At 50.1% G+C, this 16,508-nt stretch overlaps 6 protein-coding genes across 6 annotated transcripts; 2 read left to right on the forward strand and 4 right to left on the reverse strand.

Moving 5' to 3' along the window:
• Positions 1-354: 354 nt before the first annotated feature.
• HETIRDRAFT_53073 (uncharacterized protein) lies at positions 355-534 on the reverse strand (the record flags this gene model as incomplete). The annotated part of the gene is made up of 1 exon (XM_009552869.1): positions 355-534. The coding sequence occupies one exon, from the start codon at positions 532-534 to the stop codon at positions 355-357; it is 180 nt and encodes a 59-aa protein (XP_009551164.1).
• Positions 535-5,045: 4,511 nt separating this feature from the next.
• On the reverse strand, positions 5,046-6,902 carry HETIRDRAFT_118917 (uncharacterized protein; the record flags this gene model as incomplete). The annotated part of the gene is made up of 6 exons (XM_009553306.1): positions 5,046-5,366; positions 5,418-5,555; positions 5,789-6,124; positions 6,184-6,198; positions 6,313-6,507; positions 6,564-6,902. 6 exons carry the CDS (start codon positions 6,900-6,902, stop codon positions 5,046-5,048), a joined length of 1,344 nt encoding a protein of 447 aa, XP_009551601.1.
• Positions 6,903-8,194: 1,292 nt separating this feature from the next.
• HETIRDRAFT_328623 (uncharacterized protein) lies at positions 8,195-8,763 on the reverse strand (the record flags this gene model as incomplete). Its single annotated transcript, XM_009553307.1, has 2 exons — positions 8,195-8,607; positions 8,667-8,763. Coding segments are annotated over 2 exons (510 nt in total), but the record flags the coding sequence as incomplete, so codon positions are not given.
• A 3,290-nt stretch (positions 8,764-12,053) lies between these two features.
• On the reverse strand, positions 12,054-12,341 carry HETIRDRAFT_53545 (uncharacterized protein; the record flags this gene model as incomplete). Its single annotated transcript, XM_009552895.1, has 1 exon — positions 12,054-12,341. A coding segment is annotated over one exon (288 nt), but the record flags the coding sequence as incomplete, so codon positions are not given.
• Positions 12,342-14,114: 1,773 nt separating this feature from the next.
• HETIRDRAFT_174781 (uncharacterized protein) lies at positions 14,115-15,362 on the forward strand (the record flags this gene model as incomplete). Its single annotated transcript, XM_009553308.1, has 1 exon — positions 14,115-15,362. The coding sequence occupies one exon, from the start codon at positions 14,115-14,117 to the stop codon at positions 15,360-15,362; it is 1,248 nt and encodes a 415-aa protein (XP_009551603.1).
• A 111-nt stretch (positions 15,363-15,473) lies between these two features.
• Positions 15,474-16,361, forward strand: HETIRDRAFT_174782 (uncharacterized protein; the record flags this gene model as incomplete). Its single annotated transcript, XM_009553309.1, has 1 exon — positions 15,474-16,361. The coding sequence occupies one exon, from the start codon at positions 15,474-15,476 to the stop codon at positions 16,359-16,361; it is 888 nt and encodes a 295-aa protein (XP_009551604.1).
• Positions 16,362-16,508: the final 147 nt, after the last annotated feature.

Raw genomic sequence — 16,508 nt, forward strand, 5'->3', positions numbered from 1 at the left:
CCCGCTATGATCGCAGAGTCCAACATCCTCCGATAGCCTTTAGAGGTGTTCCAGGCCCTGTTTCTCGTGCTTGTTAATTCATGGTTTATGCCGTGGCTCCATGTTTGATAGCCAACCATAACTTGGTGGCTCTTCCCTTGCCCTAGTGAACCCGTGTGGTTGCTGGCATTTTTGGGGACACCAATCAAAGTGTACTTCGCGTCGCCTCTATTCGATGGAGGGATCGTGGTATTTTAACCAATCTGTTCCTAGGATGAGGTCATCTTTCTCTAGGTTGGAAATGAACATTTGAACATATTCCGTATGTGTTCATCCATGAATGTCCCAAATTTTGAGATTCACATCCAGTGCCGACTAGATGAGACCTGCTTTGTTTATCGTGTCATCAATATTGTGTATGCAAATTGGGTGGTTGAGTGAGTACATGGGGAAGCGATGTTTCTTGACCCATGTTTCATTCACTATGACCCCTTTACATGCTGAATTGATGGTTGCTTTTGCTCCAGTGTTTTGGATCCGATTTAATATTGTCATGTTCAAGTGGATGGGAGTAATGATGCAATCGTTCATTGCTCCAATATGAATACACTTGTCTGCATCAAACTTGGGCCTCGTCTGACCTCTCTCCTTCTCTGGTGAGGGAGAGGTCAGGAAAAACACTCTGCATATCCCAAGACTATTTCTCTTGCTTTGTCCTCCCCTAATTCTCCGAGCACTGCTCCGATTTGAGCAGTATAACTAACATTTCTGTCTTCTTGTCGTCTGTCAGGCAACATGATGTGTCACTGATTGTTCACTGAGGATCGTCCGGATGATGTAGGGTACGGACGTTCCATCGAAGGACCAGGTTGTGGTACTTGCTAGTCATTGCAATGAGCATCCTTTGTCTCCACTCCTCAATATACTCCAGCTTGGTTTTCCATAGCGGGTGTGTTGTCTTCTCCTTCCAAATCAACCGTGCAGTTTCTTCTCCCTGTTTTACCCATGTATCTCTTCAAGTTTCCTCAAACTAGTGGAATGCCTCTGCGTGGTGACCAGCAGTTAGTACTGGAGTGCCCTTGTCATCCACAGTTAGAACATGTAGTTTGCTTGCCATCAAACTTTCTCTTCTGGCTTTCTGCATTTTGCTTCCTTGTAGTGTCAATGTCTATGTCGACTACTTGGTTGTTCATCTTTTGAGAAGTGTTTGTGGAGTTATAGCAAATGGCGGGTTGGGTGTGAAAGCAGTTCAGGAAATAGCTTCAAAAGGAGGTGGAGTTTGCAAGAATGGCCTTTTGAGCAGCTCTGGCTCTGAGTCGCCCATCTATTTTGCAGGCTGTATTAATCCGATCCTGGATGTTGTCCTTAGGTTGGACTTCCTTGTCATAGATTTTGTCCATGACACGTGGGTCTAACCCACGTTAGAAGTATGGGACTTGCTCCTTGTTGGAGATGTCAGCATTGGTGGCAATGAGGATAAATTGGTTGGAGTATTCATCAACTGTCATTCTTTCTTGGGGGAAGGCCATGAGAGCACTTCGCGCTTTGTCGGTCTTGCCCATCTCCCTAAATTGTAGTTTGAACTTTGCTAGAAAGTCCATCCAGGTGCCTAGGTCAGTGGGAGGGTCCGTTCCCACTGACTTGAGAAGAAAGTTTTCTGCCCAGGCTCCTGTCATACCGTTGTTACGCTAGAGGTGGCTCTAAGTGCTGAGCATAACACTAAAACAACCTCTAAAGCAGTGGTGCTGGAGCTAGTATCTAATATACAAGGAATTGTTAGTGATGACTTTAGAAATTGAAGGCGTACTGAGAAGCAACGGGGAGTGTGAGATTATAGCACCTGAACGGTTTCGGGACTGCACCGAACACCGAACACCGACCGAACATTCAGTCGGTCGTGTCAGGGATTCGGTCGGTAACGAGAAGGTAGTGTCGCGACCGACAACTACGTGCTTCAAGAGCCACACGGGACTCTGACAATATACGAGGGGGGGTGGGGGTACGAGCGAAGAGACGAGTACGAACGCAAATGAGGCCAAATGCCAAGGATGACAAGTTTTCAGAAGTCAACAAAGACAATTTCGATGGTTAAGACAAGTGCGGATGAGCTCTGAACTGTGGGGTGCAAAAGCTGGTTTATTCTAGAGTTGTATGTAGGTTTTTATAGTAAACAGAGCCCCTAAGTAAAATATTAAACAAGAAATGAGAGTAGATGTCGAATGGGCACCAAGCCTTAGCGATCAGAGAAGATAAGAAGGTAAGTGAGATGTCCATATGGGTTCCGAAGGTGACAAGGTAAAAGTTAATCAGCGATGGCGAAATCCCAAACGTTCGAGATCCGTCACCCAAGCGTAGGTAGCCGGAACAGGCGTTGGAGAACCAATGAAAATAAGGAAGAGGTATTGTACAACCAGGGTGGCCAAGTAATGATGCAAGATCGCGTTTGACCGACCATGTGGAAGTCGGGAAGATAAGCAATAAGGACCGACCGACTCATGGAGCACATCGGCCGACATGGAAGACTGGCTCCAATCTTGTGAACACCTATCATAACACTCCTGTGTGGTCATGGTAAGTACGTGAAGTGTGGGCGAACTGACCCAAGTGCTGCCAAACGTCCTTTGGAGGGTTGCGGTCGGTCGGGTGGGGACCGACCATGTTTGGTGCAAGTCGGCATCTTCGGTACTTGTCTAACGCTGTTCAGTATCTCCCCAAAGCTTCCTGAATACCTCCCTCGGACCCTAGCACAGGTATATGCTCATCACCGTATCTTATATATGAGAGCACCAGGGATATTTTGTCCTGATCAGTCTTATACCGGTCAGACTCTGCTGCGAAAAGAAGAAGGCATTGGAGCATGAATTTCTGGGATTCAATGTGGTTGCCTGTATAGTTGTCTGGGAGTTTGACCTTTCCTCTTCTGGGTTGTACTACTGTGGGAGGGGTATTTGTAGAAGTTGAAGCTTGTCCCGACATATTGGCAAGCGGTTTGTTTTGGGTGTTGATCGGTGTTTGTTCTGGTGATGAGTCGGAGTTTGAAATAAAGGGTGTTTCCTCTTGCTCCGAGTCTTCGGGAATTACCGGTGCCAGATCCCTGTATTGGGGTGCTGGTTCCCAATGGTCCCCTGTTTTGTTCCAAAGGTTCTTTTCCTTGGTTCCATTGTCAAATGTGAAATAGTAACACCTGTTTTAGTATGAGCAGTTATTGTAATTTGGTGGGGCAATAGTATTGGTGTCTTTGTAGACCCAATGAATCCCTTTGCACCAGATAGGGTGATTGTTGTGATGGAGTTGATTGTTTATACGTCTAGTGCCGAAAGGGTAATCTCGGCCTAGGTCCTGCTCCAAAGTGTATGCAGTAACACTTCCTTAATGAGAGTCTATGTCCCCACTAAGTAAGGTTATGAGAGAGGGTGTGGCAGCAAGCTAGTGCAAGCAAGGTAGGGGCAGAAGAGTCTATTCTAGTATTACAAACTGCTCGTTTGGTACCCTCAAGAGTAAGAGGTTCTTCCTTAGGTCACTTGCAGAAGAAGGGTAGAATGATGGTCTCAACTGTACATGTAGCACAGGAGCCAGAGATGTATTGCAACTTCTTGTATTTGAGAATACAAGAGGCAGTGGTGCACATTGTAGGAAGATAGTGCAATAACAAAGGAGAATAGACTGAGGTCCACCAGCCTACTCTATGGGCCTTCTATACTACTTTAGGAAACAGGGCATAAGAATACCAAATATGTATCCATAGGTATTCTCCTAAGTCGTCTCTCTCAGAACGACTACTCTTGTGCTTCTCCATTCGTCTCCTTCTGGCCAGGAAAGACTAGGAGTTCTATGCCCTGCGTGTGAGTAGTTTGTAAGGCAGCACACCATGCCTGCTGCAATAAAGGCCCGTGATACTCGACCAATGATGGATGATCTGTTGGGAGTGGATGACCAAGGTTATTATCTGTACCTTGATGTACACCTCGATCCGTGAGGCTGCCTAGTATTTGTGATGATCGTATCAGTATAGACCGCTATTAAGGCCCAATAAGTTGTGATCATAACAAGCAGTAGGGGCTCTCCACAGACTGTCACGGCCAATCGCTGATCAGTTCGGTATGCTTTACATGGTTGGCACATTTGGTCAGCTTCGGTGTCCCAAATTGGAGGCAGCCAAACACTTTGTTGACTCAGAACAGATCTCTCTTTCTACCTCTTATTGTTCTTATGCCTTCTCTTAACCTATCCTTCATTATCTTTAGAGCTTCCAAGGTTCTAAATGGTTTACCCATGTGGCATGTGGTTCTTATCTCCAGATCCATGTGGACTCACCTTGGCAATCTCTCCACTTATTTAGACTTTAGAGTTATTGCTTCTTATCTTATAGTATTTGCAATATCACTCCTTTATCTTCTTTACCTTTGACAGCTCTTGGCATGCATTTCCAATTGCTCTATGCCTCTGCCAATCTCCCTAACTTGTATCTGTTTGGACTTACTATAAAAGAGCACCTATTGCCTTGCAATACATTAGCTTTGGTTTCCCCCTCATTCTAATTTTATTTGTGCACTTGTGTCTATAAGATTTTGAGCTATTGCCTTCCAACCCTCGTTCACATTTTGCCCCTTTGTTTGTGTTGTTGCATTCAATTGCAGCCCTCTATCAGAGCCCTTGTCATCTTGCTTTCTCTCTCTCTCATCTAGTTTGTCATCCTCTACCATTGTCCAGGGTGGCCTTGCACCCATTCCCTCCCCTTTGCATCCTGATTAAATCCCAATCAAATACCAACCAACTGACCTACCAACCAACCAACCAACCAACCAAACAACTGACTGACCAACTGACTGAATATTTCAATTTTGCAGTTGTTTGTTTGCTACACTCCAAACACTTTCAGTATGCTCCTTTGTTAGTTGTTGCACAGCTTATAGTTCCTTGCACACGAGAACCAGCTCCTGCCTATCTGCACTTGTAGGGGTGTTTCTTGGGTGTGTTTCACACTCAGAGGCATCACTAGCATATCAGTGATTTGCGAGGCTTTCTGTCAACAAGACATATAAATGAAGAAGTTCATATGTGTAATGTCAAGGCCCTGTGCGGTACAGCGGCTTGTCACCATTGTCACCATTGTCACCATCCCCACCGTCGTCGTCACCATCCCCACCATCCTCGTCACTGTTGTCACTATCCTCGTCATCGTCATACACGGTGGCGGCTGCTGCGCAAGCTGCCCACCCAGGCATACAACATGCCGGTGCACTCCGCCCCAAGCTGAGGTTGTGTTGCTGGCATCCTACACACGCATCCGCATTTGAGCTTGCGGTGCCTCTCCATCTCATGCGATGATCCTGTGCTGGCTGAGTCTCAAGGTCCACATAGGACCAAAGTACCAGCTGACTGAAGTGCTGGCTGTCCCCTGATCAATCCTGATTGTTTGTCTCTCTGTCCGTGTCTACGTTCACAAACATCGCCTTTCCCCGAAACACCGCAATTGCCTCCGTTCTGTCCCGCTCAGCTGCGCCCAAGACCTTCCCCATGGCACGTACCAGACGCGCGGATGGGATCTCAGCGTATGGCAAGTCGGCCAGAGGGGACTGGAGAGAGTACAAGCGGTGCAAGTCTACTGTGTTATGCGATGTGGTGTGGTGGTTTGGGGCACCTGGCTCCCCCTGCCCCACCCTTGATCTGTGGCACGCTCATCGATGGCTGCTGTTCCGGGGGCTAGGAGCCCTCATTGCTTTCTGCCAGCCCATGTTTCTCCCAGCATGCGACATCGAACACCGATTCTTGAATGCCTCGGTTGCCAGATCCTAGATGCCGCACCCACTCTCTGCATATCAAAACCCGGTGCCGCGGCAGCCATTGCCAAAGAGCGCCTGCGCGACCTTGCGCCTAGCCGCTTTTGGCGATGTGCCTGCCTCTGTGGAGGCGCACGTCCAGGGCTGTGAGGAACTCCGTCCAACACACGGCGCATCTCCTTCTCCCTTCGGTACTTGAGCTCACGGTATGTGACCTTGGCTTTGGCTTTGCATGGATGGTGTTTTGTGCGTGCATAGTTTGTGCCAGACGACCATGCCGCCAAATATCTCAGGGCTTGGTATTTTTCTATGCAAGTCCCACTGTCTTGGACGTCGATGCCATCCACGATGCGGAGCGTCGCGATCTCCCAAACAGAATGCAGGCGGTCTCTTTGGTATTCGATGTGCTCCGCGGGATGCTCACCTGCGCAAGACCCACCTGCCACCACAAATCACATCACTCCCACCCATGGCTGGCCGTGTGCCATTCGTCGGCCTTCCTTTCTCTTGACGGAACATGCTCCGGTTAGCCCGTTGACACGCCGGCACACACATTTGGCTCCCCTCTCCTATCGACGTGTCTCGTCAAATTGTCGCCTGTTCTTTTCATCCGGACTGGCGTTGTCTTGGGGTTTGTGCGAGTGCGTGCAGCAGCGGCATTGCACTGCCCACTCTGTGCCGCCAAGGCCCATCCGCGGGCCACACAGCCACTGCGCGGCGCCCGCCTCCTATCCTTCCAGGCCAGGGTCTGGATGGTGCACATAGGTGTGGAGGACCAGGTGCAGACCCGGATGCTCGGCGGACCACGGGGTTTGGGGCACGGGGTGGGGCGCCGCTGCGGGACGGGCTCGACAGATGCGCGTTGGGTGTGTCTGGCGCATCTGCGGATTGGCCAGATGATGCTAGCCGGTTTGGCACGGGTGCGAGCACGCATCCTTTGTATCGCCTTGAGCCGCGCGCGCCCTTGCTGTGCCTGCCATGCGATCTTCGGCATGTGCCAACTGGTTGGACATGAAGCTGTTCTTCTAGACGAGTACGTGATGGGTCGGGTTGGGGTTCCGCTTCCTCTTTGCGTTCCCTCCATTCTCTGACGGTGATTTTGACAACACGGTCCGGCATCGGATGAGTAGTATGGTGAACCATGATTTATTGGCGGTCGGGGATAATTTTCGAATTGAATAGGAGGAATTTGGTCTCAAAGGAGTGGTCCAGTGAACGATAGCAAGGACGATGAACGTGCAATTCGGCGTAGGCACGAAGCGGGGAATAGTGCAACACCCAGCTCAGCTCGAAGGCACGGATAGAATGGGGTCGCTTTGCCCTGCGATATATCTCGAGGATGCCCGACTGATGCCCGGAGCCACATCCTTCTTGAACCCGTACCACCACCTTCCTCTTCGGGACACCGCCTACTTGCCTCCATCCAAATGTCCTCGAGCTCATCCACCCCTCATCCTTCCTCATCACGGGTTCCCTTCTACTCTACTACCATCTGGTGACCACTTTGCATCATCTACGGGGTAGGCTCATCAATCGACGCTCCCAATCTTGTGAGATGTCCCCTCTTTTCTGATGGGCAGGATTGTGGCTGTATCTCCACTCAGAAACCCTGCCCGACCCTTTCACACTCCTTTGGTTTCATGAGTGGTGAGTGCACGGGCGGTGATGGTGCCCCGAACGATCGTGCTCCCTTTTCTGCCTTCGGGCCTCAAACAAGGTGTCCTTGGATGCCTTTTTGCCTTTGGGCATCAAACATGGTATCATTTGATACCTTTCATTCTACCTGTGAGTCTTCAGACTTCCTCATCCGAAGGTAATGTCATGTGCTGTCGTCCACATCATGCAGAACCAACGCCCCCCCTGGGGTGTACTGCGATCGTAGTAATAAAGTGCTAGGGAGATACCGCCTTGGCATCATAAGCTCTCTACCATCTGTGGGGCTTGTGTGCCCTCGGGGGTCTGCGTGTGGGAGCGGGTTGCGGTAGTGCGCGGCAGAGCCGCACGAATCCTCTCACTGAGGGGACCCACCCAGGCCTTAAATGAGCCATTCATGGCCTAGATTACTAAACCAATCGGCCTTATGCCCCTTACTTACTCACTGCCACTGGCTTGCACTAGGACCCCTGAAAATAGGTGGGGAGGGCACAGGCGAAATTTTGTAAAATGCCCAAAAAAGTTTGGACAAAATTCCCAAATTTTGCCAAAAAAGTTTGGATTTGCCTAAGGTTTTGGGTCTGTTTTCCCCAATGTGGCCGGATGCGAGAATCAGGCATTCTGAGGGCTCAAAATCGGTCAGATGCTAAGATCAGGCCTTCAGAACCCAAATTTTCGCTCAGATTGCTAGAATCAGGCCTTTTGAGGCCAGTATTTTGTTAGAATATACATGAAAAAGACCTATTGAAACTGTAACATGCAAGTACAATGTGAGATACCATTTACAAACCATCCTGCAAGCCTTTGTCATCGGCTGCATTGTCTTGATCTTGCGCCGAGTGCTTTCCTCTGTGTCTCAGCTTCTGCAAATCCTGCACAGCAATACCAAGACTCCGGGAATGCTTGTTCAGATTGTTATAAGTGGTGAGAGCGATGTTGTCAAGCTGGAGGTGGCAGTTGTTGGAGTCCGGGACTGAGCTGCCTGGCATTAAACACAAAAATGAGTCTGGCATAAGATGCTTATATGTAAAGGCCTGGAGTAAAGCCAATCGTGTGTGAACTGCCTGGAAGGTTGCTGAATAGGATTGCTCATAAAGCTGCATGGATAGATATGAGATGGCACCAATATTGGTGGAGCTTTGCTGCCATCCATGGGCCCCCAATTTGCCTCTGCCCTGTGAATAAATTGAGATCACTGGTAAAATTGAGAATAGTCAGTACTAGATTCAATGATGATGATCAATACCGCACAACCTTTTCCCACATACAAGTGCTCGTCACTAATGACGAAGCCATAAACTCTAGCGACCAAAACCCGATGGCACGGTTGCTGTCCAGAAGGAGTGCCGACCGACGCATTGATTAAAATGCTTGCAATAGGTGGCAGAACATGCTTAGAGAACACAGGCTTCCGGTATTGATGAATCTGAAAGAGAGTACTGCTGTCAGCAAGGTATTAAATCTCATAGGTCACTAAATATACCGCTGCTGCTCGTTGGCTGGCCGCAAGCTCAGCATTTGCAGAATTACCTGTCAACTCACCGACTGCTTGAGCACTTCAGCCTCTGGGTGCAGAACCCTTCCATCTCTCCTTCCGCTCGAGGCCTGTGCCAATCCCCTTGTCCTGCTACTAATGAAGCATGGCATTCATCTCATGGACAATCTGTTGGCGAACACCACTAGTGTCACAAATGGCTGTTCAAGACGAGAGGATCCTAGGCCACAAACAATACAAGAAGATTTGAGAGGATAATCGGGACTTGATCAGACTAGTGTCTTAGAATCAGAGAAGACTGTGTGAACAGCAGTTCCTAGATTGGACAGAAGTGGATAGCCTAAGGCCTCCATACTGCGCCGCAGTATCTATAAATATGTACAAGCAGGAGCACGGACCAAGTATCAATAGAACAGGAACGCGAGGTGTAGTTGGGAGAAATGTCCTATGAGTCCTTATCAAGATGGTGAGAAAGTAAGTAAATGTAAGCCAGACGTTTCGTAACATCACCCCCCCCTCTAGGCCGTCAATGCCAGAGATGGTAAGTAAAAGTCCAAGAAAAACATAGGCAATGCACGGAGTTCAAACTATGAAGCGCATGAGATAAAATAATACTTAGAGCACAGATTCTCACTGCTCACTGTCGAGTCATGACGCAATAACCCTTGAGTACGGACATCATGATACCCTACCTCGTTACCAACCATGCAGGGACTGCGTCCTGGAACCGAGTCCCTCATCTCATCATGGCAGTGGATACTGGCCCAACGGAGTCAAACCGTCGTTTGCCCCGGCAGTTTTACGTCATACCAGATGAGGGTATCTCGTTCTTCAAACACTGCGGGGACGAAGGACGACGGGTCAGGTATTGGATTCACTGGAGTCGTATTCGATGAAGGGGAGGGGAGGTCAAGTTTGAGTAGAGGAGCAGATTACGCCCAGTCGCGCGGGTATGACATAATAGCGGGGTGAAACCTGCATGAATCTGTAGACATCCCGTCCTCTACCGAGTTCCGTGGGATAAGTCCCCGGCATTGGGCGAAGCGGTGCTCCATTTGAGGCCGAAGACGAGGTACGAGATACCACAGCCGTGGTAGGCATGTGATATTCAGTGACGGGGGTGATATCATCAGCGGGATGAAAGGAGTCTTGGAGGTGCACTGTTTGATTCAAGCCCATAAGCCTCCTCTTGCCTGCATTAATGCGGGCAATAAGGGTTCCTTCTCTGATCTGTAGAGCTCGCTGTGCGTGTTAAACAAAACTCCTTTCTTCCTCCAAGATTTCCAAGGCCCTTTGCACTTCCGGTTGCGTAGGTCCCGACACAAATTCAGTGTTCGGCGTGCCCTCGATGAGCCCCATCATGTAGGCTATGGGGGTTGTTAGATATGTTTCTCTGTTGGGGAATATAATTCCCTCATTGGCTTCATGAACGAGGGGGGGAGGGGACGGCAAACGAGAGGGGGAGATTGTCGGAGGAGTTGTAAGGTCAATGGTTGGGGGGGGAAGGGGTTTGGAGAGCTCGTGCTACAGCTGCTTCTTCTGCTGCGTTTGTGTCAACTAAGGCCTGATATCTTCTACGTTCTGCTTCTACCCTGGCATTATATTCCAGCATACTTCCTATACCTCCAATCCTTGCAAATTCGTTGCTGTCGGAGGACGCAGTCGACTCGCCGGAGGGAGAAGATGGGGTTGATCCGTCGACGAGGGTGTTTTCAGCAGAGGAGAGGTAGAGAGACTCGTTCGAAGACATGTTTGTTAGAGGAGTGAAGAAATGCTTGAAGGGATGAGGAGATTGCGATGATTGAGTTTGGGTTTTTATACGTTTTGGGTTTTGTTTGTTCGATGTTTGCGAGAGCTGTTTGTAGTAGTAAGTCATGATGTCTCGCATCATATGCTTCCAAAATTTCTTTGGCATTCCCTAGGTTTGCCCTTGTGATCCATTCGTCTGCGGAGTTTGGATATCCTTTCCAGTGTACCAGGTATTGGTATCCCTGTCCATGTTTCTGTTTGTCAAGGATCTCTTTGACTTCATACTCCTCCTGTCCATCTACGAGGTCAGGTGGTGGTTGTTCAAAGTTGGGGCCGTGTGCGGTTGTTTCTTGATAAGGTATGATTAATGAGGCGTGGAACACGGGGTGTATTTTTCATGTTGGTGGGAGCTTTAATTTGTACATTACCGATCCTAGCCTGTTTTCTATTTTGAATAGTCCATGCAGTTTAGGGGCTAGCTTGTCCTTCGGGTGCGTGGTGTGTATATTTTTTCCTGATAGCCAAACCTTCTGTCCTGCTTCTAACTTGACTTCGTTTTTGGCTGTTTTCCATTTTATCAGTTCTGTCGCAACTTCCAAGCTGGCTTTTGTCTCTTATCGTAACTGTTCCAACCTTTCCAATCTTTATTCTACGCCAGGGATGTCAGACCTTGGCGTGATCTGGGGTGCAAAGATTGGGTTGTAGCCATACATGAGTTCAAATGGCGATTGGTGTGTTGCTGAATGTTCTCGAATATTGTGTGCGAACTCTGCATATGGCAGTAGTTTGGGCCAATTTGTTTGCTCGTAATTGCAGAATGCTTGTAGGTATTGTTCCAATTCCTGGTTTACTCTTTCCATTTCTCCATCTGTTTCCAGATAATAAGCGGTTGATAGCGCTGTTGTTATCCCTAACTTTTTCCATAGTTCCTTTGTGAATCTAGCCACAAATTGTGGACCTCTATCAGACACGATCTTCCTTGGAAGCCTGTATTGTTTCCAGATGTTTTTCATATAGAGGTTAGCAGTTCCTTCGGCGTCTATGGTTTTATCACATGGGGTATAAACAATGCCCTTGGTGCTTCTGTCTACGGTTACGTAAATGGCGTTATATGGTCCTGCTTGGGGAAGATCCGTGATGAAGTCCATTGTGACTGTTTGCCAGGGTCCTTCTGGTATTTCATTTGGAATAAGCGGGGCACGTGTGGGATGCGTGATGTTTTTGGTATATTGACATGTTGCGCATCCTGTTACGTATTCCTTTATGAATGTGGACATTCCTGGCCACCAGAAATTGTCTGATACTAGGACATAGGTTTTCCATCTTCCTGGGTGTCCAGTTGCTGGTGAATCATGGTACATTTTTGTGATTTGTCTCTTAAGTTCATCATCTGGCGGAACATATATTTTTCCTCTATGCCAGATGAGGTTGTCTTCATAATTCCACTCTTGTAAGCCTTTTGAGAGTGCTCTAGGTCCTAATGCTTTGATAAGCTCCATTGCTTCCGTTACTTCTTTATCTTTAGCCGTGACTTCTTTTAGCTTTTGTCTTAGCTGGCTGTCAAGCATTTCAACTGTTCCTCGTCCTGTTGCACTTTTAACGAATATTTGGGGTTGTAGTATCACCCGATCTTTGTTGTCAGATTTTACCCCCTCTTTTAGGTCTAGACGCCTGGACAGAGCATCGGGTTGGTGGGTAACGCCGGGTTTGTGTATGAGGGTGAAGTTGAAGCGAGAGAGGAAGAGTGACCAACGTGCTTGGCGATGGGAAAGAGTTCTTGCGGTAGAGAAGTACAGGAGGTTCTTGTGATCGGACCAAATCTCAAACGGGTGTCATGCGCCCTTGAGGTACACGCGCCAGTGATTGAGGGCGTTGATGAGCATGCACCCGCGCTAGGGTCCGAGGGAGGTATTCGGGAAGCTTTGGGGAGATACCAAACAAGCGCTAGACAAGTACCGAAGACGCCGACTATTACCGAACACGGTCGGTCCCTACCCGACCGACGACAAGCCACCGAAGGACGTTCGGCAGCACTTGGGTCAGTTCGCCCACACTTCACGTACTTACCATGACCGCATAGGAGTGTTACGATAGATGTTTACGAGATCGGAGCCAGTATTCCGTATCGGCCGATGTCCTCCGTGAGTCGGTCGGTCCTTATCGCTTATCTTCCTGACTTCCGCATGGTCGGTCAAACGCGATCTTGCACCATTGCTTGGCCACCCTGGTCGTACGATACCTCTTCTTTATTTTTCATTGGCTCTCCAACGCCTGTTCCTGCTACCTACGCTCGGGCGACGGATCCCGAACGTTCGGGATTGCGACATCACTGATTACCTTTTACCCTATCACCTTCGGAACCCATATGGACATCTCACCTACCTTCTTATCTTCTCTGATCGCTGGGGCTTGGCGCCCATTCGACATCTACTCTCATTTCTTGTTTAATATTTTACTTAGGGGCTCTGTTTACTATAAAAACCTACATACAACTCTGGAATAAACCAGCTTTCGCACCCCACAGTTCAGAGCTCATTCGCACTCGTTTCAACCATCGAAATCGTCTTCATCGACTCCCGAAAACTTGTCATCCTCGTCGTTCGGCCTCATTCGCGTTCGTACTCGTCTCTTCGCTCGTACCCCCCATCCTCCCTCGTATATTGTCAGAGTCCCGTGTGGCTCTTGAAGCACGTAGTTGTCGGTCGCGACACTACCTTCTCGTTACCGACCGAATCCCCGACTCGACCGACCGAACGTTCGGTCGGTGTTCGGCGCAGTCCCGAAACCGTTCGGGCGCTATAATCTCATACTCCCCGTTGTTTCTCAGTACGCCATCGATTTCTAAAGTCATCACTAACAATTCCTTGTGTATTAGATACTAGCTCCAGCACCCCCTGCATTAGAGGTTGTTTTGGTGTTGTGCTCGGCACTTAGAGCCACCTCTAGCGTATCATTTTGGAGCCCACCGTGAGGGGTTAGTATTCAAAATTACCTCAAGGAATCTACGTCGCTCGTCCCGACCAACAGCGGAGCGCGAAGAACGACAAACAGTTATCGATAGCTTCAATACTCAGGAAACATCTGCCGACCGAAGTTTGTTCGGAGACGCCGATATAGTCCCAGAACATTTATCCCACCATCACTACCTTGATCTCGAATCCTCGCCATCGCTCTCACCACCACCCGACTCCACTTTCTTCTTAACCCCACCTTCGTCGCCGAACCGATCGCTACTCCCGCCGATTTCCCCCATCCTCGACCTTGCACTCTTAGAACAATCACCCCCGTCTCCTATCCCATCTCTCCACGACTCCATCTCTCCGTTAATCCCACGCAGCCCCGTCTTCTGGACGCCGACCATCCGACCGACTTCACTAGAACGCTCCTTCGAACCAGCGACTCCATCCCCGATCACCTTAGAAAACAATACCTTCTCCCCCACCTTTGACTTTCTCACTATGGCGACCCCATCCATGCCCGCTCGTGGAGATCGAACGGCCCCGACCTTTGACCCCCATCAACCCCGCGAATTGAGACGATATTTCTCCGATCTGGACTTCCACTTTGGTCGGTCTGCGGTAGGGGACGAACAAGAAAGAAAGAAACACGCTTGCCGATTCCTAGATGTCGACACCTGTGAGCTTTGGGAATCGCTCACCACTTTCACCGACGCCACGAAGACCTTCAAGGACTTCTGCGAAGAGGTCTACAGGCTGTACCCCGGATCGGAGGAAGAACGCAAATGGTCGGTATCGGATATGGACAAACTAGTCGGCGAAACGAGCAGGGTCGGCATCTTGTCCCTCAGCGAGCTCGGCGACTATCATCGGCGATTCCTGGTGATCACGGTATTTCTCCTCAGCAAGGCACGAATCTCAGTCGCCGAACAAGGACGCGCCTTCGCTAGAGGATTCCAACCGGAGCTATGGGCAAGGATCTCTCAACGTCTACAACTCAAGTTCCCCGATCATTTCCCAGACGACCCATACAACCTCCAGGACATCCACGACGCGGCCCGATTCGTCTTGCACGGCACCACGGCTGCCTACAGCGCTACCCCTACCGACATCTCTCGAGCAGCCCCCGCCGCGCCGCCCACCAACGCGATCAAGGCCGAAGACCTGGCGACCATGTTCGAACGGCTCACCGACACCTTTGTCAAGGCCATCACAGCTCAGGGGACGTCCAGGCCAGCCGATCGACCATCCCGACAGCCAGGACAAGGCGGCGACAACTGCATGTTCTGCGGCAGTCCCGAACACTTCATGCGCGCCTGTCCCGAGGTCACCGAATACATTCGGATCGGAAAATGCAAGAGGAATATCGAGGGGAAGGTTGTATTGTCAAGTGGGGCATTCGTACCCAGAGAAATCACGGGTAGTAACCTGAAGGACCGAGTTGACGAATGGCACCGCAGGAATCCAGGCCAGCTTGCGACCGGACAGATGATGTTTACGGTAAACGCGGTGCCGACTCACCCGATGACAATAGCCTCCCGTCACGATTCACCCTCATTGCTGGATGTCACCCCGACTTACCAACTCACCGATGTCCAGCGAATCGCGAGCCTCGAACGCGAACTATTCGCGCTCCGAACGCGGGGCACAAGGGCACGCGAAATGGCGCAGACAGGACGTTCGGCACCTACCCCTTCACCGGTCGCCGAACGACGAGCGATGACCGAAACTCCCGAACCCGAACCCTGACCGACCACCCCGACTCAGCGACCGCCCCCGGTACCAGCCAAGGACGATGCTCCGATCCACCCATACGCCAAAGCCCAGGACGCCACCTATGCACCACCACACGAACGCAACATGGGAGCCCCGGCGAAGATACCATCAGCAAAGAAGGACGCTCCGGCCTACAAGACTACGGCGCCGATCTACGACGAGAAGGTAGCAGCCGAGGTCTACAACAGGGCGATGGCCACTCAGGTGACGCTTACCCAGCGCGAACTACTCTCCCTCTCCGCCGAAGTCCGTTCGCAGGTCAGGGAAGCCACGTCGGCACGCCGATCGCCTGCCAGAGACGCCAGCAATGTTCGGACCTTCTACCAAGATGCCGATCTACCCTATGCCATCGACGATCTCGAACCACCGACTCGACCGACCGTCTCCTCCTTTGTCAATGTCCTGCACCAACCGGAAACACCCCCGCCTGGCGCGATCATCATCCCCGACATGTACGAAACGTACCTGAAGAATCTACAGCCCGGTCAGGTTCCTCAGCCATTGATAGTTGCTAAAGAATCGTCTGCCCTAAGGTCTATTGTTCCCCTCGTCGATCATCAGCAGGAAGTCGAATGCGTCATCGATCCGGGCTCACAAGTCATCGCCATGTCGGAAGGCATTTGCAATGAACTGGCGCTCATCTACGACCCCGAAATCGTCCTCAATATGCAGTCGGCGAACGGCGAAATCGACCGATCCTTGGGTCTGGCACGCAACGTTCCATTCCTCATCGGCGACATCACCCTGTACCTCCAAGTCCACATCATTCGAAACCCCGCCTACGACGTTCTCCTCGGTCGGCCCTTCGACATCCTCACCGAAAGTATCGTCAAGAATTATTCAAACGAAGACCAGACGATCACCATCAGCGACCCGAACACGGGACGACGAGCCACCATTCCGACGATCAGACGAGGACCCCCTCGAGTCCTTCACCGAAGACAAGCGGGTTTTCGCGACTCGATGAATTGATCCGAGATCAAGGAGAAGTTGCACTGATCATTTCCACCGATCATGATACCCCCAATTTCCCACTTATCGAAGCGTCCTCAGATTTCCATTCTCCATCTCCCTCTCGTCGCGATCGTTGTCTCAAGTACATTATGGCCTCCGATTTGG

Source organism: Heterobasidion irregulare, assembly GCF_000320585.1.
Source record: "Heterobasidion irregulare TC 32-1 unplaced genomic scaffold scaffold_11, whole genome shotgun sequence".
Taxonomy (NCBI): domain Eukaryota; kingdom Fungi; phylum Basidiomycota; class Agaricomycetes; order Russulales; family Bondarzewiaceae; genus Heterobasidion; species Heterobasidion irregulare.